Here is a 21272-nt window from a genome sequence, read left to right as displayed (position 1 = left end):
AATAAATCCAATCACTAAGTTAATGATATACAGTTGACTTTCATAGCATGCGCCAGTATTTTTTGGTCATAAAATGTTATATTCAGTTAAATATTATCCTCAGAACACACGAGGTTGAAAGACTGCTTTGCAGAAGCAGTGACTTCCTGTAAGCTGCAGATTAAGAAACAGGTTCTAAAAACATCTTCCAGAGAGATGTGTGTAAACACAGCTTGGAAAAAGGCACTTCATGACCAGTACTAGGCAGTTTCAGTGATTATTTTCCAAGTGAGGGCTCGGATAGTAGCACAGCCCATGAACAGGCTCCTGTACATCTGTGTGCTGTGTTGCTTTGCTCCAGGGGACACTCAGCCATTCACAGCAGATGGGTGCCAGCGTGGGGATGGCTCTTCTGCTGCACCTGGAGAAGTGTGCATCTCCACCAGCTCCTGTGGAGACAGCAGGGATGAGAAACAAGGTGAGTCTGCTGGGCTTAGCAGAAGTGTGATACAGTTTGGTAACCGAATGTGACAGAAGGAACTTGGGGGCATGTTTTTATGTTGAAAAATGTCTGAGAATTCTTTTTTTAATTTTTTTTTTACCTTCTTCATTTTTTAAAGAAAAGTTTATTCTAGCTTCAGTTTGGTTTTTCATGCTTTTCTTCTTTTTCAACATTTGTAAAGTGCAAGATTCTCATGAGTCTTCATATGGATATTACATTGCAAAACAAGTGTTTCCTCATCCAAATTCAATGAAGATTCAGCAAATAATACTTTTTTCCTTAATTTATGGGAAATTTGTTTGATAGAATTCAGATTTAATATAAAATACCTAGACCAAGGTATAAGCTGCAACTTTTTTTTTTTTTTTTTTTTTGTCTAGACAAGGGTGGCAATTTCCTTGAATTCATGAACTGATTAACAACTGATTATCCTAGCTTAATCTTTGTCACATGATTTGGTTACAAATACAATTGGTGCTATTTCCTGTAAGGCATTGATCTAAGTGGTGAGAGTGAATTTTAAATGCTGTTCTAAGACTAAATTTGCATCAGAATTTCAGTATTTCTGGAATACTGTACTACAAAATTCTGCTGCAAATAATTTCATGTCATATTTTTAAGCCCAGCTAGAGATGAAACACCACACAGTCGCTTGCTTATGTTGCAATGGGGAGAAGAAGTGGAGTAAAACTTGAGATAAGAAGAGTTTATTAATTGAAAATAAAAACAAAGTAAAATAAAACAATGGTAAGGGTAAATAATGATAAATAATAATGATAACAGAAAGGAAAAAATACAATTAATGTACAATTGCTCACCACTCACTGACTGGTGCCAAACCTCCCCTTCCTGATCCCAGATCAGCTGTGCTTCCAGCTAACTCCCCCCAATTTATATAGTGGGCACAACACTTTCCAGCTATGCTCCCCTTGCCCCAGTTTTGGTTTTCTTTTATTTTTTAACAGAATTACAGAATGTTCTGAGTTGGAAGGGACCCACAAGGATCACTGAGTCCAACACTGAAGTGCATGGCCGACATGCAGACCATACCTGGAGCCTTGGCTATTAGCACCAGGCTCTGATCAGCTGAGCCAGCCCTGCAAACTCCTCACTGGCAGAGCTTGAGACAAAGGGGAAAAATTTGTCCTTGCCATAGGATATCTATGACTTAGCAAAAAACTGAAACATCAGCGTGTTATCAACACCACTGTCATTCTGAATCCACCGTAACAGCTACTGAGGAGAAATTAACTCTTCCCTAGCTGAAACCAGGACAGATGTATAAGGTAGTCCTTCTCCTTGAGGATTTTTGTTCTGAGTCCAAAGAAGAGCTCGGATTTATAAAAATTTTTAATTCTAACTAGAAAGCTTATTTAAGTTCTCCTACTCACTATGCAACAAAAGAATCTACCATCTTTGTTGGGATTTTCAAATTTAAGTATAAAACAGATGGTCTTTAGATGAGCCTGTATCTATCTGTCCCCACTGAAACCTGCTAATTAGAGCATGTTTCCAATCACTGAATTCACCTGAAATCTGTGAGAAAGAGCAGTAACTTAAATCCAGGTTCTTCAAATTACAATTGTGTGTCCAACCACACAAAGATTTTCTTCCTTTGCTGGGACTCCCTGTTATATCCAAATAGGATGCAGAGGTCTCTTTGGAGCAGGAGTCTAAAATCAGCTCTAGGATACTTGCTTTTTATTTCTCTGCAAATAAGACAATTATTAAGACTGTATTGGACATCAGTACATTTTTGTAAGTTTCCTGTGCTGTACAAAAATGTATTTAATGGCAATGGCTGAAATGCCTGTTGAATTCTCTGACATGTCTAACACATCTCAGGTTAACATCTATTTTTATCACTGGCACAAGAGGTGGGTAAGCTAAGTTCCACTGCATAGCCATGAAATCTTCATTGTGTTTGCTCCTGTTTTCCCTGGAAGGGGCATTTATTCCAGGCAACACTTTTTATTGTGCCTGCAGAATATGGAACAAGAGGCGCATTCTTCCATTATCTTTTATGGAGGCTTTTTACACTTGTCTCTTGAGGGAATGCAGCTACAGACAAATGCTTATATGAAAGTAGAGAATTAAAGGTTTCTCCAAAGAATAATATGAGCCTATGGTCTCTGTAAAAGCCCTAAATATGCAATTATTTTGCATTTCATGTGAATGAGCCAGAGGGGTAGAAGTAGGCTTTGAGGGACAAACTGCATGCTGGGACTGCTTGGATAATGCTCTGGATTACTTCAGGAGATAAATCAGCTGTCAGACATGACAACACAGATCAAGGAGTCAAATTGAAGATTTTTCCTGCTGCCACTCTTTTTGGGCTTTGGGATTATTGCAAAATTATTTTTCTGTTTAGATTCCAGCTCCTGGTCTCATGTTGGTGACAGGTTCCTGCTCTTTTCCCTGGGCTTTGCTCAGATTTAAGGAAACTCCTCAGTGAAATATATAAAAATTGGAATTCCAGTTTTTGTTGTTCATTTGGTCTTCATACTGCAAAATATTTGCCAGGAAATGAATGATAACTAAATACTCTTACATATTTTTGTCCCAGAATATCCCAAACTGAGATTTTATACACATGCGCACTTGAAATAGAACCTTTAAGTGTAATATGGTCCTGTGAGACTTGGAATTTTTTCTTATAAATTATTTTAGATTCTTTTTTTGTTAGCAGGAAACTCAGCAAAAATTATCTAAAAAATCACACACATTTATTCCTTCTGAACTTTTCCTCTCTATGCTCTCTATTTACCTTTGTAAATCTATCTTCCAGCAAATTTACATTGGTTTGCTTTGAAGTTATATTTTCTGTGAAAATGAATATTACCTTGGAAAATAATGATGAATTATTATTTCTTTTAAATTTTAAATGCTACAATTCTTGCTATTTCATGCATATTAATTTGGAATTGTTTTTTCAGGTATGAGAAAATTCTTGAAGAAATATTGAGTGTGATTTGGTGCATTTCATGCAATGTCAAGCAGATAGATATACTTCAGTAGTGTTAGTGCTTTTGATGAACCTCTGACATGCCCTTTAGCCACTCAAAGATCTAAGGAATAAAAGCAGCAATAAAAAGTTGGTTGATGACTCAGCCAATCTGCACATTAACTTGAGTCTGGAATGCTTGTGTGAATTATTTATATTTTCCCCTAACCTTGTAATAAATTGTTGCAGTAAACTGATATGAATATGAAAGTCATGAAATTGAACATTGTAGTGTGATTATCAATGCTGCAGTTGCAACTTTATTTAAAATGACCAGTGAATTATGATAATACAGACTAGACCAAAATCATTAGCAGGGGCCTGGAGCTGGCACCAATTGGAGAGGGAGTGAGAAGGCATTGTAGCTCCTGTGTCTAACTAGAATCCCAATTAGAAGGCAGAATCCCAATTAGAAGGCAGGGTCTTGGCCACCTTCCTCTGCTGTGTAAGACAAAGGGCAGGGGAACTGAAAGTTTCCACACAGGACACAAAATCAGGAGACAGTGCCAAGTACTGGCCACTCTGCTTGGGTTGGGGTTGCAACAAGTTTGTTTACAGCTGCATCTACTTAGAATTTATTTTTTTTTATTAAATCCTTCCACCACTACAAGAAGTGCTTGAAGGAAAGGGGCTGTCCAGCCTGTCAAGCACATCCAAGCACTTCCATTCAGTTTGGATGTGATACATAAAGGGCTGTTGGACACCTGTGAAAAACCAACACCTGTCCCTCCAGCCCAGTAAGCAGTTATTGATCTGGTCCCATACCCACCTCAAACTGCCTGAATGAACTCATACACCAAACTGGGCTTGGGGCCAGAAAGGTGTTCTGCCTCCCTTTTCCAACATCCACTGCTCTACAGGGGAATCTGGAAGGGGGAAAATGCTCCTGCCTCACCACACTGTGACGTGTACTGGAAGAAATAAGAAATAGGAAAGGCAAGTGGGGACACTATGCCATTCTGAGGATTCATTGTGTCTCTTGTTTGAATGACATGGAATAAAAAAAAACCAAACTTGCTCTCTGATTACATCTTGGTGTTAAGTCTTAGTTTTTCTCTGCAAGAACTCTGGAAAAATTTTGCACCTTAGAGCTGCAGTGTATTTTAAGAACAATCTTTGCATATAAACTATAGTAGCTTGGCGATTTTCCTACAAAAAAGGTAACTACACACATATTTGTAATGAAAAGAACATATAGTAATAAAATATAAATGCATGAGTTTGGTTTTCGTTTGGTAAAGAAAGGACTTGGTTGCTTCTTTGAGGCTTTTTTCCCAATGTTCATTCTCAGTTGTCTCCCTTCCACTGCACTGTTTCTCTTTGTTCATGATTTAAACATTCTGGTGTTTCTCACTTTTTTTCCCAGAAACACTGTTCGGAGTATTTCTGAATGTCAGCTAAACAGCAAGTGATGCTGAAAAAAAATATCCCTTTCCATTAGTTTTTCAGCTTTCAATTTTTTGTTTGTTTGCTTCAATCCAGGTTCCTCCTGGAACAACTGTGATTTTGAAACCAATCCGTGCAAAGTTCTTCCTGAATTCAATTTACAGCCTGGCTGGATGAGAAGAAATGGTCGATCTGGGATGGGACCCCCATACTCTGACCACAATGGGAATGAGAGTGGTACGACTCCTCATGATCTTTGGGGAAACCATGGACTCTTATATACTATGTAGTTTTCTATTTAATTTACTAAATTTTGTTAATTTCTTGATTATTCAACTATATTCTGCCACATGTTTCCTGAGCACTTGTGTCTTTTGAGGTGATTTTGAGGCATCTTTAAGGTGATTGCAATTACAATAACCCAGAATTCCAGGGAGAAAGGGGAGGAGAAAGACAGTATTTCAGTAAGCAATTCCTGTTATCATAGAGGAGCAAGTAATCAGTTTCAAAAAAATGTGTTTACCTACCAGAGTGATCTTTACTTGTTTTGGAGATATTAGGTGATAAATTCAGTCTTGATGATTGCAACGTTTATAAAATTTGAGACTTGTTTTCGTGTTTTCTTGGACCAGTAAATGTGTGGAGTGTGTGTATCTATCATCTGTAGCTAATATTACTACTCCAAATATTTTGAGAGAAGAGGACTTTGTATTTGGAGACAGGATAAGCTTTGATAGCCTGTTTTTTGAGCCAGCTTCTTTCTAAATCTTCTTAAAATTCTACTTTACCTTGAATAGTGTCTCTCAAATAAGTAATTCTTTTTCTCTGTCCTCAGACAAAATATACCCTTTATGTTTGTCCTATAGTCAGATTAACCCTGCTTTTCTTTCTGTGATACATACTGTAATACAATAGCTCTTTAGTTCTCTTCTGCATATATTCTGTTATCCTCTTTCCCTTCATTTCCACCCCACCCTCTCATCCCTCCTGGGCACAAGCAGTGCTTTGGAAGCCCTCATGGTGAGCACCTGAAGGCAGGCATGCCTTGGAGCATGTACAAGAGAATCCTATGTGAGATGTAGGTGTTGTTGTGATTAGCCCAGGTGCTTTACCCCTCATTCCCAAGCTAGGTTGATCTGGGAGTGTGGAAATCTGCACTGTTCTAAAGCAGCATCTCCTGCACATTGCATAAACCACCAAACAGGTAGAAGTTCCCAATAATGATGAGTGTAAATTGGTGGTTTCAAGGGGAATGTATGGACAACTTGCTTAGAAATCAGCAGATGAAAATGAACCCCAAATTTAATTTTTTTTGTTGAAGAAAACAGCAACCAGAACCCCATTCTAGGTTTTACTGCAAATTCTCATTTCACAGTGGAAAATTCTCATGATACTCTGCAATTAGGAAATTTTTTATATGTGATGTGCTTTTAAAAACTTCAGTTTTTGCTTGTGTGTATCTCAAAAGCACATCCTGCTGAGTGTATTATTCTTCCAAAAATAAGGTTGCTGTTAAATAAATGTTGATTTAAACCAATGTTGGCACAAAAATGTGAGCAGCTACCAAACCTTTTTCATAAAGGCAAGCTTTATTTCATGTATGCAAGTTGTGAAATGGTTTAAAATAATAAAGCTTTTCTCATTAAAAACCACATTAAAAACACACCAAAAGTACCATGAAAATCAAATATAGCAAACTCTTGGCTAGAACCAAGATAGGTTAGCCAGGCAACAGTCTTACCATAGTTGAAGTTTCTAGAATTTGTGCATGATTGTTAGTATACACCACATCAGGATGTAGCAAACACTAGAAAAATACACTAATAATCAATAAAAACTGGTGGGGAAGGGAAAATGTAACTTGTACAGACTGCCAAAGCCAGCAAAAGATTGAGAATCCTGAACTGAAGTGTTTGTTTGCTGCAGATGAAGCAAACTGTTCAGTCACCTGTATTGTTCACATTTACTTGTTTTGGCCCTTCAGTCACTGTTGTATCTGCCAGGTCTGAATTGTGCAGTGGTCATGTTAATCTAAGTTATTTTATTCAGGTAGCAAGAAGCTCAAATACTTGTAGCTATTCAGCTTTCTGAGAGGCTGCATACTCAGATCCGTGAACTGAATAGCTAAGGAGATTCAAATGCATTGTATTAATTTGCTTCTGTTTTTCTACCTGGAGAATGTCTAAACTGCACTTTCATTTTCTAAATGCTGATTCTAATTGCCTAGGAAATATTTATCTTCTTATGGCAGTGAGTTGAGTTTTCCCACTGCTGGTGACTCAACAGACTATGTAATCAGTTTTATGTTGGTTCCTGCTTAAAACCCAGAGATGATTCTCTATCATGACAACTGAGCAGAGTATGCTCTATGGTAGAGTGTTAAAAGGAAGACTTCCTGCCATCAGGATAAAACACACACATTAGCAGAAAAGCAAAGATCCCTTGGTAAATTTAACTCCTTTGAAGATTTATGTAATCATTTACTAAAACCCAAAATATTTCCTTACGTCTGTCTCTCATGGATTTTTTTTTTCACTGAAAAAGTAATTGGACAAACCAGTGACAACCACTCTAAAAGAACCACAAAAAAATCCATGACCTGATTTCACTAGATGAAACTATTCTTTATGCAGAGGTGTAATGTGAAATGACTGTTCAAAGAATTTCTTAAAATTAGTATTTCTTCCCTATCTGTGTAAAACTTAATATTCCTGTGGCAGGTGAAAAATATTTTTTTTTACTCTTAGACACATCCATCTTTAGAGAACTAAAAGAAAAAAACTCAAAATTTCATGGAAGCTAACATGCAATGGAACAGATTGGAGTCAGGGACAGGGCTCTGCAGAGACACCAAGCCATCTGTTGTGGGTAGGAGCAATACCCTTGCAGCTGGCAGCTCTGAAAGCACTGCCTGAGCAGTCAGGAAAGGTCCAAAACCTGGGGGCAGCATGGCCATTGCCCTGGTAGCAGGCTGCAAAGTGCTCCTCTGTGGGGGATTGCTCAGCTGGCTCCAGCCCTGAGCTGGGCTGGTGGTACTTCATCAGGGGCTTTCCAGTTCCACACCAGGATGAGAGGTCAAGGTGGGTAGTTTAATAAATTCAGTAGTTAGATGTTTTGGTCTATCCTCTGATATTTGGTGAATGTATTAATCTTTATTTTTAGGACTTTTTTCCCTTTAGTCCTGCTTGGCCTTTTTTCTCCTTCATCTTCCTCCTTTCATTCACATGTTAATGTCAGAGGACAAGTTACTTGGCATTGTTTGGATTTTGGGAAGGGGAAGAGAAGAGAAAGGAAGAAAAAGAATTAAAAATAGACTGAGTCTTTTTCTATTCTTTATTTTTCATCTTGCATCCTTAGCATCTAACATCTCTGAAATCTTCATGCTCAGGAAGGGCCAAATTTTGACTTATAGTATTTGATATCCTGAAATAGGGTGGTTGCCTTCCATCTGTCATAGGATCTGAAACAATATTGTCAGAAAGAGACACAATCAGTCAGAGGGCATAGCAACAACCGTAGTTCACTGACTCCTCTTGAGCTGTTACACTTTCAAGTGAAGCAAGGACTTGCTTTTGCAAATGGATAATAATGGCATCTTTAATGGTAGCTTTGAAATTACTAAGACAACCTTTTATATTTGGAATATATAGGGATGCCACATCTTTCTCTCAAGGCAATTTTCTGAGCAGCCAGAACCCAGACACCACAAATTTTCAACCTATAAAAACACCAGTCTTCTCTCCCATGTACCACCACCTCCTCAAAGACCTGAACTGTCATGACAAATGTGTATTGTTGTTTACAGCAGTTGGAAATTTGGGCATGAAATATATTATGATTATGTACTCAATCATTGGAGCTTAAAGTCTTTGGATCAGCTTTCTGAGTTAGTCTCACTTTATCCCAAAATGCTGAGTATTCAAGATATCACCACATGAAATGTTTTGGAATCCTGCTTAAAATTGTAGCTGGAACATGGAGCAACACCATGACAATATTGAATATGGAAAAAAGCTTGGATCACAATGGCTACAAGTGCTATTAATATTTTCTGGTGAAACAATTCCAGTTGGCTTTTTCGTTATTAATTTATAGCCGTGCATATTGCTCTCCTTGTTTTATTGTTGTTTTTTTTTCCAGGCTTCTAAGTTTTCTATTTTTATTCCTTTTAATAGCTTATTTCCTCTCATTGTCCTCTGAAATGCAATCCTCTTCTGCAGCTTTAAGAACAAGTGTTTTTCTTCCAACTGATGAAGAACACCTTTGTCAGGTATTTTGATGCACATTCTTTGTATTACACTGTTTGCCATAGTACTTCCCTGGAATAATCAGACCTTCTTCTTTTTCCTAGATTAGATTCCATTATTGGGTCAGTCAAATGAGCAGAACATTAATGGTGGGGCTTCGAAAGCTCTCTGAAGATACTGTTGCAAACATTTGGCAAGTTTCAGGAGAGCTACGAAATCAGTGGAACGTGAATACCATTACAATCAATAGCACCGAAAAGTTTGAGGTTAGTAAATTGAGGTTACTCTAAAGGACACTTCTTAAATGGTTTATAAATGGTGGGTCTTTTTAATAGGTCAGCATGAAAACTGTAATTGAAAAGAAGGGACTATCATGAGGTAAATGAGAAAAAAGCCATTTTGATGATCATAGTTTGCATTAACAAATGCAACTTTTTCTTAACTCTTAATGGTGTTAACACTGACACCAAACTTTGCATAAACTGTGCACGTGTCTCAAATAAAGCAGTCTCATTGAGCCATAAACTATCTACCAGCCCATAGAGGTGAGATACTTGTGATCTTAACTTTCAGTACAGTATTCTCTTAGCCTCAGTCTAACTGGACTGACAAACCCAAGGTTTCATTTATATAGAAAACTGCATTTTATACTATGAGATACTGTTTTATAGGGGTTCTGCAGGTGACAAACTCTGCAGTAACTATTAATTGCAGCTTTGAGCCTTTGTCACAGAACACATGCAAATGGTTTAATTTTGCTCAAAGCTACTGAAAAACAATGCAAATGTCATAGCTATTTAAATGTTTTTGCATGTGCATTTATGAAAAACATTAGCAGATTAAATGTAACTTAGGGCTATAATATTGTGGGGGATGTACACTCACTGCTATGCATAATACTGGAGAGAAAGTGGGGAGCAGAGAAGAAAATGAGAGGGCTTTCCTGCTACAGCAGTTACTGTGAAGTTGCTTAGCGTGCAAACCTGAAGGCATGGCAGCACAACCTCGTTTCCATAAACCAAATGAGCGCCATAATTACTTGGCTTCCATATTGGGCTAAAGCATCCAACAGGATCTTGATTTTTGAAGTAATACTGGCCTGCTCAACTCTTCTGAGAATGTATATTGCAAAAGACCTGTACCCAACTCAACACAAGTATCAACATTGTTATTAATCAGCAACTTACCTCTACCTGATAAGAATGTATGTATAGCAATCTGAGGTTGTATTGGAAGGGCTTCCTTCTAGATTTATTTTTTCATCATTTTTATTACTTGGAAAACTGAATTAGTCTGGGAATGGGTAATATAATATGGCATCTATTCCTCTGAATTGCTAGGTCCAATCCTAATTAGATTATTGCTTGCAAACCTGGTTATCCTTTGGCCTCTATCAAGTGAACTGATGGGCAGAGTCCAGAAGCTGGTGTCAAACTTACTGCAGTAATCATTACTATTGACTTAAGAAACACAGCTCAGAACCCCACAAAACCTAGAGTCTGAAGCTGAGTAAATTTTCTTCTGTTTGCACATTTTGCTCCAGTGACAGTTTGCAAGATATCACTGTCATACAAGTGAATGCAATTCACTTGCCCTTTTGCACTTGTTTTATGTGACAAACCTACAGGGATAGCTGTGGCATTTTTCAAGATAAAGTTTTGATTATTAATGTTTCTATGGGGAAAAAATGATGGGAGAAAAATAATTTTTATTTGGATATACAAATCACTTTGAAATAGGTTGCTTTAGTACTTTTTTCAATTTTAAAAACACATTTGAAGTGAGATTTTAATTAATATCTACCTCTGAACTTCCCCCGCTTATTTTCTTCACTCATTTTGATGTTGACTGTTTAATATTTACGTCTCTTCCTACTAAGAGTCTGGATTATATTTATGGAATACAGAACTTAGTTTGGCATTTAAAAATCTTCATTTCATGGAGTTCTGAGATGCAGAGATTGCCAGTGATTTAACTACTGAACAAGCAGAAAGCTCAGTATGTCTGTGTTGGTTGAGTTTTGGAGAACTCTATCATGGTATTCTCTCCAAGCTACTTTTGCTCTGATTTACTGAGGACAAATATTTGTCTCCCAGACGTCATTAAGGAAAAGGGTTCTAGGCTTGGGGTTCATTTCTGTCTTTATGCTTGATTCCTGTTTCACCTCGTGCTTTGCAGCTGTGCTGCAATCTGCTCCTGTGGCTGCGCTGTGGAGCCAGCCCAGCTCGTGTTTGAGACCCTGCAGTCCCCCTGCACTTTCCATGCCACCAATGGAGCTGCAATGTTCATTTGATCTGGTGCTCACAGATATTGCATAGATAAATATCATCGCAGCTATGAGCAAATAGTGCCATGAAGATTTTTTTTGTTACTGACTTGTGAGCTTAAAGAGCTCTAGAGTTTGTGTGAGAAGGAAAACGGAACGGTTCCTTGCTGGAGTAAACTTGGGTGTGAATCACTTTGGTTATTATTGGAATGAACCTAGGGAAGGTTAGCTGGTTATCTGCACCAGATAAAGCCTGGATAATCTTTTTTAAACACAAGAGCATCTGGAGGCATCCAGTAATATTATCTTCCGGAAGACGGGAAGTTGAGAGACTGTGAATGAGTTTTGTGGAAACAGGTTCACACAGACTTTGTATGCTCTGATGGAATATGGACTTGAAGCAGCCTCTGATTTTGCTCCAGCAAAGTGAGCTAGTCCCTCTTTAGTGATTGTCTAAATCACTTTTTCTCACTATATAATAAAATCTGACTATGAAACCCCAAATGCAAGCTATAAGTAGATATATATTTTAAATAAAGTTATTAATAAACAAATTTTGAATTCAAAATGAAACGTCACTGTGCAAAGGCAAAATATCTGTCAAATCCTTGATGTTAAATAATATTTCTGGTGTTCTAATTATAAAATAGTGCACTATAGCACTATATTGTTTTAGGAACTTATTTGTCCTTGTGGTGATGTCATGAAAGTACACATTAACGGCACATATCATTGCAGAAGAATTCAAGAATTCAAAATACTGTTTTCTGAAACAAATTGAATGAGCAAATTTCCAAGATGCTCATTTCATTCACATAAACATATTTTAGAATGTGGTATGGCTGCCATTTTTGTGCAAGCCTACTGCAGGTTCAGTAAAACAAACAAAAGACAAAACATTTCAAAAAACCCTCAAAAATTCCAATTTATAACAAAATGGTCGTATCATTGGATAAGTTGTGTCATCTTGCATGGTGAAAAACTCAGTTCTTGGTAATTTATAGGGTTTCTGCATCAATCTGTTAAACTATGCACAATATGAACTCTCAAGGTGTTGCTTGAAAAATTATTGCTAACACTGTGAATTCCTTAATAAGAGCTAGAATGTACCTCTAGGTAGATTCTGCCTCCAGGACTCTGCAAAATCCTGGAACTATTTCATCCCAAGATGTGGCTAGGGAATATTTTAAGGAGTGTTATTCATAAGATTGATTAGCTGGGTTGTTTTGATTGGTATGTTTTTGTTATGTTTTCCCAAGGACTGCTATTGATCAGTCAGTTCCTTTGTACACCACTGCAGAAAATGTGAAATAGTCTGTGCATTTACAACAGTGGATTGAAATCTGCCCTTAAAGTGGAAAAGTAAAATATTTGTAACTTCTTGTGTATGGAAGACTTTGGTGGGAGAAAAACAACCCCCATTGTTGTAATGTTAGAGCACAATAGCTGTCAACCAAGTACTCCTCAAGATTTGTGTTGCCTAAAATGGCTTCTGAATAATGGGTTTTTTTGCTCTGACTTTTCTCCAGGTTTTTGAGAAATTCTGAAATCAACCATAAAATGTTCATATTTCCAGTCTCTGGTGGAATATTGACTTGACAAAACACAAAATCCTTTGTGTTCTATTCTTTAACTGTCATGATCCTTGCTTAGATTTTAAGGCATTTTATTGTGATTTTCAGATCCTTCCTGTTAAATTCTACTTTAATCTTGAGTTAGATGATTGGCCTACCTATCTGTGCTCAGGTGAAAAAGCCACAGATGTGTCAAAAAGCCAGGATGATAATCCTCCAAAATTGTTAAATGTGTGATTAGAGTTCTCATATTTCCTTTAGATAGTCCATGGACTTGACTGGCATATATTGTGTGGGTTTTTTTGTTTTGACTGTGACACTGATAAACTCTGTTTCTTGTTGATTTCCTGTTAATCCCTTTAGGTTATCTTCTCGGGAATGGTGGAGACCCAGAGAAAAGGTGAAAGTGTTGCCATTGATGATATCGCCTTCAGTGAAGGATGTTCTATAGCACATGGTAAGAATATCTGTTTTTAAGGAGCCAGGTCATTTTACATTTTCTTTTCCTTGGATTAGAAGAGAAATTGCAATCGAATTGTTTTGCTATTCAAAGGTTTTTTTAACTCTGTAAGTGTTTTCATTTGGCTCATTTTCATTTCCCTAAACAATCATCTGTCTTTTCACATGTAAACACAATTACAAAGAAAGACAATACTTTAATAAATCTGATACATTATAAATGTAGGGCTCAGGGGTAAAAAAGATCTACTGGTTTTGGCTGAAGAATTGACGTGCTCAGCCAGCTCAGGCAAAGCTTTGGAGCTGACTAGGAAGATTCCCAAGGCACTCGTGTATTTCTAAATGCAAGGAGGTCCCGATCCTCAGCTGTGCAGTGGGGTTATGCTGTTCTGCTCTGCTACATCCCAAGCTGTAATGTCAGGCTGGTCATCTCTGCAGTCAGACCATCCCTGCGTGTCAGGATTCTGCAGCAAAACATTTCCTATTTCCCTTTTCAACCCAATGTATTTGTATGGAAAAGGAGTGCTACCCATCCTAGCATAAATTAAGTTGCTTGCTGCTCTGTATTACACAAGAGTATTGCCCTCTGGCACCTCTGTCACATCCTCAGGTGAGTGCAGTTCTGATTCAAAGCACCTCCTTTGTTTTTCTTTCTTTTATTCTTGGCATGGGCACAGAGGGTTTAGACTTTAAACTCAACTTGAGATATTAAAAGCAGTGTTTGACACAAACCAAGCTAGGTTACATTGTTGATTTTGTGTGTACCATACTCTAAATAATGCTCTCTAAATTTCCCTGTAGGAAAATACTATTGAAAAGAGATGCACATGGGTATCAATCTGTTACAGTGCTAAGCAATTTCAAGCAGATCATATTAAGAGCAAGATGCAAACCCTAATTTAATGATGCCAGCAGGCATATATATATTTAGATTTTTATAATTCTAGAAATCTATGTACTTGTTTAACCAGTTGCTGTGGGAGATCTGTTTGTAAAAATACACTGAGTTTTTCAACAAAGTTCTTCTAAAGCAAAAAAAAAAAAAAATCAACCAAACAAACCACAGCTATGAGATGAAACACTATTTCAAAGAGATGGAGGAGGAAAAAAGAGGAAACTTATGTATGTTTTCACCATATCTTATAAATCCAGATGTTAAACTTAGCTTACATGGCAGCTGTTGAACTCCGTGCTGTGCCTCACAGATTGAGCTGCTGCACTGTCAAGTGCCTTAGGTATATTCTAATAAGAGCCAGTTCTTATCCTGTGTTTCCTCATTAGGAGAAGTCAACTTCATTAGGTGACATCTAAATGGCTCACAGCAGCCAAAAAACAGGGTCAAAGAATCCTAATTTTCTCCCTGAAAGAGAAACGTCACTACTGAACATCTTCCAATAATTAAAGCAAAAGGTCAGACTAATGGTCGGTTGAATTTGAAATAATTTTTTCACTAGTCCTTATGGAATGTCTGGAAAAGTAGACTTTTAATGAAAACCACTTTAATTTCATGAAATCCCTAGTTAAAACTTGCATTTTAAATGTATTCCTCATGATTTTTATTCCCAGTACAAATGCACAAAAGAGATTACCTAGACACCTGTATTCATTAGCATGGCTATGATTTTAGGGCTGTGAATAAAATATCTCAAGTTTTTGTGCTTTCGGGAGTTTCTTGATGCAAACTGTGATTCTTAAATATAAAAGTAATTTCATTATGCTTTAGGTTCTTCCCTTCTATCCCCTGTCTCCCAAACTGCCCCACTTCAGTCTGCTGTCCAGTTCTCCTAAAGACTAAACTTCATGCTTTGAAAAAAATGCAACTGAAACCCTGTCATCTGTATAGCAATTTAAGATACTCTACAGTTTGTAGTTTTCCCAACTGCTGCCACATTGTTTGTTATCACTCAAAACCCCCACAGCTCTTTATCATATGTTTGAGTATGAGCTACAGAAAACATCTTTGGCTGTAAAATAGAAAAGATGAAGTTATTTTCTTAAACACACATAATGCAAAATCTCCTTTAATTATGCATTTAGTAGGCCTTCTGTTCAAAGGCTTCATATTCTTATCCAAGTGGCTGCTCTGCAGAATTCCCTCTCAACTTCCAAAAAATTATATATGTGAAGAGCTCCACTAAGAGTGTCCTTCTCATCTCTATATAGAGATGAAAGCAAAGAGCTCCAAGGCATGAAAGTGGAATTCTGTAAGGGAGAATGCTTTTGTCCTCCTTAAGTCACTTGTAATGCAGAAGTGACAAAGCCTCACTGCAAATATATGGTTTTTTTCTGGAAAATTGAAGTAATCATTTATGTATTACTTATAATGTATAAATTTTGACAAAAATACAATATGAATACTTCAACTGACAAAATCTTAAACTTAATTCCTTAGTTAATTCTAATCCTGCAGAGACGTAGCCTTTAATATTACAGAAGCAGGTATTTGAGATGAACTGCTACAGGGATGGGAGTCAGAAAATCCAAAATACTAATCTTACTGTTGTCTGACATGCTGTGGCATTAAGAGCTAGAAAATGGGTAGTTTGATGAAACGAAAAACCCTCAAAAATATATAAACTAAATTAAAGAAAAAAACCACAGACTGACTCAAAATGTTTTGTGTCATTACTTCAAAAATGTTAAAAGAAGATCTTGATTCCTTTTGAAAGAACTTGCAAATTTTTTTTACATGTTGAAATCTGACAAAATCCATCCTTTTCTAAATCTTTGTGGAATTTTGCATTTTCTGTGGGAAACAAGTATTTGACAAGCTCTTTCTCACACAATACACGTGGTTTGAAAACAGCACACATTTATTCAGCACTAGAACAAGGAAGAAATGAAAGGTTTGCAGCACTGCCTGGACAGCCCATTTCACTGAAGTGTCAGTAACGTGAATAATACAATGTCTCTCAGATGAAGGAGACAATAACATCTATGTGAACTAACCTGAAAGTGTTTTTTCCGTACAGTTAGGAATCTCTGTGTTTTCTCTGAGATATTCTGACTGTTATTTGATACTGTGACTTAACCAGGAGATTACCTTTCCCTGCAATAACATTAAGAAGTGAAACTTCCATTGTCATAGTGCAATCCTGCTTAAAATCCTGAGGCAGCTAGACTAGCCAGGCATACTGTTAAAATCTCTCTGAAATATGTGGTGATGCATTCAGAATCCTTCTGTCTCTAAAAAGAAGCATTCTCTTACAAGTATTGTGGAGATGCTGCCGAGCTTAACCTGTTAAAAGCGATTTTTCTGTAGCTATCACCTAGAAAAGTAAATAGGTATTTCTTATTACTGCATGTCAGTTTTTATGTTACCTGGCAACTCTCTCTGCAGAATTGAATTCATGAAGGTTGTGATGACTGGCTAACATAAAGAGCACTCCATTGCTTTCAAAGAGGCATCTGTCCTGAGGGAATGATTTCTTAGAGTATTTAAAGATGTCAGGATGAAGTACAGGGCAGCAATCAGGGATACACAGGGCTTTTGAAGCAAGCTTTTGAAGAAGCAGAAATGTTGCCAAGGAGTGTAATAAGCATAGATTTCTAATGGGGAATAGTCTCATAAAGAATGACTTAAGAAGTGATTGGTTTTCTTTGTCTTTTAGTACCACAGATTTCCATTTTTGAGCTTGGCATGTGTGAGTGGCACTCAGACCAGGCAGCTGAGCCTGCTCAGGGGGCATGGCTGCAAGCTGGGCATAAGCTTGCCTCCAGTTCCTTCCTGGAGGATTCCAGCAACAACACTGAAGGTGAGCATTTAATTTAACTCAAAATTCATACTAGCTGTCATGAAGAGTGTAGTGCTTTTTATGACAAGATGGTGCCTCAATACCAAAACAGAACAAAACTACAGAAAGTATTTGTATGTATTTTGTACGTAAATTAGGTTTTGTTTTGGCTGTTTAATAAGAACATCATGAACAGTCCTTCTGGTAAGACAGAAAATATTTTATTGTAAGAATTAATGAATTTTTTTCAGGTATTCATGAAATATTTTAACATAAGAATTCTATTATAAACTAATAGCTGATTTATTTTCCAGTTTATTCTTTTTATGAGATCTGAGCAAGAATTTGGTGAAATTAAATTAAATCAAATCAAATTCATCTATGCCTCCAGCCCTTGTGTGTGTGTGGTTTTTTGTTTTGTTTTCATTTTGATGCCTGGCAGTTTGACTTGTGTAGTACTATTCTGCTTGAGCATACAGTCTGGAATCTCATTTTAAACCTTTTATTAGGGCAAATGTAAATAAACAATTATTCTAGAAAATAGTGTCCTACCTTTAAAATGAATAATGTTAGTCCAGATGCAATTTTAAGAAGCAAAGAGCATCACTTGTTTTTGCAGTCACTGTGTAGTATGTCTCTATGGGTTTATGGGAAAGGTTTTTGAAAGCTTAATGATGTAAATTTCTGAGTGTTCTATTGTGAGATGGAATTGTCTTGCCTGCTAAGTGTTTGCCTTGTGTACTGAGGCTGCCTTCAGTGGGGTCAAGTACTGCTAGTTGTTATAGTACAGTTTGTGATGCAGCTTTGAAGAACTGATGTTGTGGAGATTACTGCCTGAACTTTGAACCCACAGAAATGGAGCACATCTCATTGATAGAAGCTGAATGAATGTTAGATATTGTTTTTATTTAAAAAAAAAAATAGCATGCATTTCAATACATTCTAGTAATCATAAGTCAAATTATTGTTGAATAGCAAGGAAAAGTGCCTGAGTGTATACACTATGTTAAAACTCATTTTTGCAGGTATGCATAATGAAGAGCATAGAGTAAAGCAGGTTTTTTTCCCCTTAAATGTGAAGAGAAGACTCATATCATCTTCCAATTTCCACTGGAGTATCTAAGAAAAAAGAGACTTTTCATTCGATTTTATTCGAAAAACCTCCCTGAAAGTCATTTTATCTGTGACACACCTTAACATGACTTCTTAAGGGCTAGTAATGGGTATGGATTTCCCTTTTAATGCAATATTGAGAACACAAAAGATATTGAAATTCTGTAAGGGCTTTTACAAGAATGTATTACAAGCCCTGTCTATGGAAAAAGAACATATTTGGAAATATTTCCTGCAGAGGTGCTTGGGCATTACTGTATGGATATGCACAGGCTACTGAGTAGGCTGAACTTCCCCACCTGCTTAGGGAAATTCCCTGTGCTTCTAAGTCATAAAGAAAAATGAAAATATGTGAAGAAACAAACATCAGAAGAACACACAGAATTTAATTCATTACTAACATTGAAAAGTATTGAAAGATCTGAATTGTGATTGCTGACCTCTCAATACATTCAGTATTTTCTATTCATGCAGATGTGTCGAGACATAAATAAAGAGGTTGAATATAAAAAAAGTTCTATAAAGACATGGTATGCAAACTGCAAAAATACCATGCTTGAGGACTCAAACTTGCAATGCAAATAGAGCTTGACTAAGTTTTATATTATGATTTTGATCAAAGCTTTTGCTTCTATAAATAGAAGAGAATTAAGAAATAAAATTATAAAGAAGAGGTCTATAAACAACTATATTTATAAAGAAAAGATTTCTTACAGTCTTTGAATAGTCCTCCCTTGCTTGTATCCCTAAATTTAATAAAATACTTTCCATCCTTGGAAAGCCTTTTTTCTTTGTTTCTTTATTGCTTTGTTTCTCTAGTTTTGTATTGTAGGCAATTTATCTATCATTTTTCCTCTTAATTTCTCTGATGTCAAAAGTTCTCACAGAGGTTTTATATTCCCCTGTAATATGTTCAGAAGGTAATTTTTACTTGTTTTTCTTTTTTTATATATGTTTCATGTATGCCATCATAGTTTCCATAGTTTATGTTTCTTGCATGGGATAAGCAGAAGCAATCACAATACTTGCACAAAATGCATTCCCTAAAGTAGAGTAAGCATGCTTTTTTGGATACAGGCTCGTTCTGGATGCTCCATAGGACTTTGGTATATCTAGAGCACAGCACTTGCTTTCTTGTGAAAAAATCATGTCAACTCCTCTTTGTCCTGCTTTTAAATATTCAAGTACTTGAAAGGAGAGAAAATAATGTTAATTTTCGCTGGGCTCAGAAACTAAAATTGGTTGGTTTTATAATGGCATCAGAGAACTCTGAAGTTAGATAAACAACTGGTAGCATATCTTCTAGTGTTGCATTTTCCTCTTATGCACAAGATAGCAGTCACAGACGTGTAGATGCTTTGTTCATGTCTGTGAAAGAGAAATCTGGGTTTAATCTACAATATTTTCTTATATACAGGTTAGTTGCTGGGGCATGAAATTACGAGCTTAACTCCAAGGAAATTTCAAGAATATATTACAGTGTAAATCATTGCATAACACAAGACTAAACAGGCAACAAAAGGAAAAGAATGTTTATAGAAGTTCTTTATAAAAACTAGGGGTTTTTTTGGTGAAATGACACTATCTTCCTTCACCTTGAGATTGTGTAACATTTGTATTTGAGATAAGTTTTATTTAGAGAAATAAACATAGAAACGGCGGACTTAAAACCTCTAATCAGTCCTTGTTTATTATTTTAATAGTTGCTGCAGAAAGCAGCAAAATCTTCAGTGACTCTTTCCCCTAAAAGAGCTGATATATTTAGTAAAAAATATTTAGCTTTTTTATTTCTGAGAACTAATAGACACTGTTAAGGGGATGGAGAACTCCTTAGATCTCTGTAGGAATGCTTTTATAAGGGCCAGTAGGTCAAGCAGAGCATAAATTGCTTTTCTGCTCCACATGGAAAGACAATATGCTTCCAATGTTTTGTTGCAGAAGTTCTGTCTGAGGAGTAAAGACCTTGATTACATGGTGGAGATGTGACTGCTTCTTGTAGCAGTAGTGCAGATGACCTTTATTTCTTTGGTTGTTTTTTAAGCATTGCTGTGAAAAGCGTATTTCCCAAAAACCACAGTGGGAAGAAAGCCCAGTTTCCACATATATTTGTCATTGCATATTGAATGGTTGTAAATGTAAGGAGGCTGAGCTGGGACTTCTTGCAGGTTTAAGCATGCAAATTGAAACTTTGAGATACCATCAAACTGATGTAATTCGTGGTTGCTGGGGCTATCTGTGAGTAAAATGAAGATATATATATTTATCTATTTAATAGGAAATAGATGATATCCAAGTCACATCATCAGCATGATGATCAGATTTGATTCTTGCTGGAATGGATCTTTGGTGGAATTACATGAGAGCAGTTCATATTTTTAACAACTGAGAAAAAAAAGTTTTGCGAAAAAGTGACGTTTATGTTCTTTCCTTTTTTCTTCAGGCCATTTTGAGTGGTTAGAAGCTAATGACAAGGCATTATATGAAAGGGCCCATCTAAACAGCTCCATGTGTCATTGCTCCAGCAAAAATTGCCGTTTTCAGTTTCATTACTCCATGGCAGATAGCAGTGCTCTCAAGGCAGTACTGCTTATGAACCAGGTAAGTAGAAAATTGTTCATTTCCAAAAGGTAAAAGTGTGGCAGCCCAGGTGTTATCAGACAAAATGCAAGATACACCTGCTGCTGCTTGCCTGTCCCTTGAGTCTGTTTGTGCACAAACTAACTTGGTTACTGGTGTTCCAGTAATTCCACTGGTCTGTGCAGTTGCAAAGCCTGGGTGTTCACCATCTCAGCTATGAACTGATTTGATGGGTGAATGTTCTGCACTAAGGTTTCAAGGACAAACCCAGCTATTACAGAATTAAATCAATTGCAGATTTCAAGGAGGAAATCTATAGTAACAGCTTTTCTAGCCTTCTTCCTGTTATGGAATTAAGAAAATAGGTGTTTTTGTCTATGGAGACATATTAAAAAAAGTTGTTGATTCAGGATAGCTGGAAAGTTCTTGAT

The 21272-nt window shown here is 36.7% G+C and overlaps 1 protein-coding gene across 1 annotated transcript in view; it reads left to right on the top strand.

Annotated features, from left to right (window-relative positions):
- The first annotated feature begins 294 nt into the window (after window positions 1–294).
- MALRD1 (MAM and LDL receptor class A domain containing 1) overlaps window positions 295–21272 on the top strand; it is a 229868-nt gene continuing 208890 nt past the window's right edge. The window contains exons 1-7 of the mRNA XM_030944073.1: window positions 295–457; window positions 4968–5108; window positions 9047–9141; window positions 9223–9384; window positions 13322–13415; window positions 17029–17172; window positions 20705–20862. Coding sequence (XP_030799933.1) covers window positions 295–457; window positions 4968–5108; window positions 9047–9141; window positions 9223–9384; window positions 13322–13415; window positions 17029–17172; window positions 20705–20862 — 957 coding nt within the window. The remainder of the gene's footprint in view (window positions 458–4967; window positions 5109–9046; window positions 9142–9222; window positions 9385–13321; window positions 13416–17028; window positions 17173–20704; window positions 20863–21272) is intronic.

Source organism: Camarhynchus parvulus, chromosome 2 (genome assembly GCF_901933205.1).
Source record: "Camarhynchus parvulus chromosome 2, STF_HiC, whole genome shotgun sequence".
NCBI lineage: Eukaryota > Metazoa > Chordata > Aves > Passeriformes > Thraupidae > Camarhynchus > Camarhynchus parvulus.
Note: the sequence above shows the minus strand (reverse complement) of the source record. Positions and strands in the feature narration are given on the sequence as shown.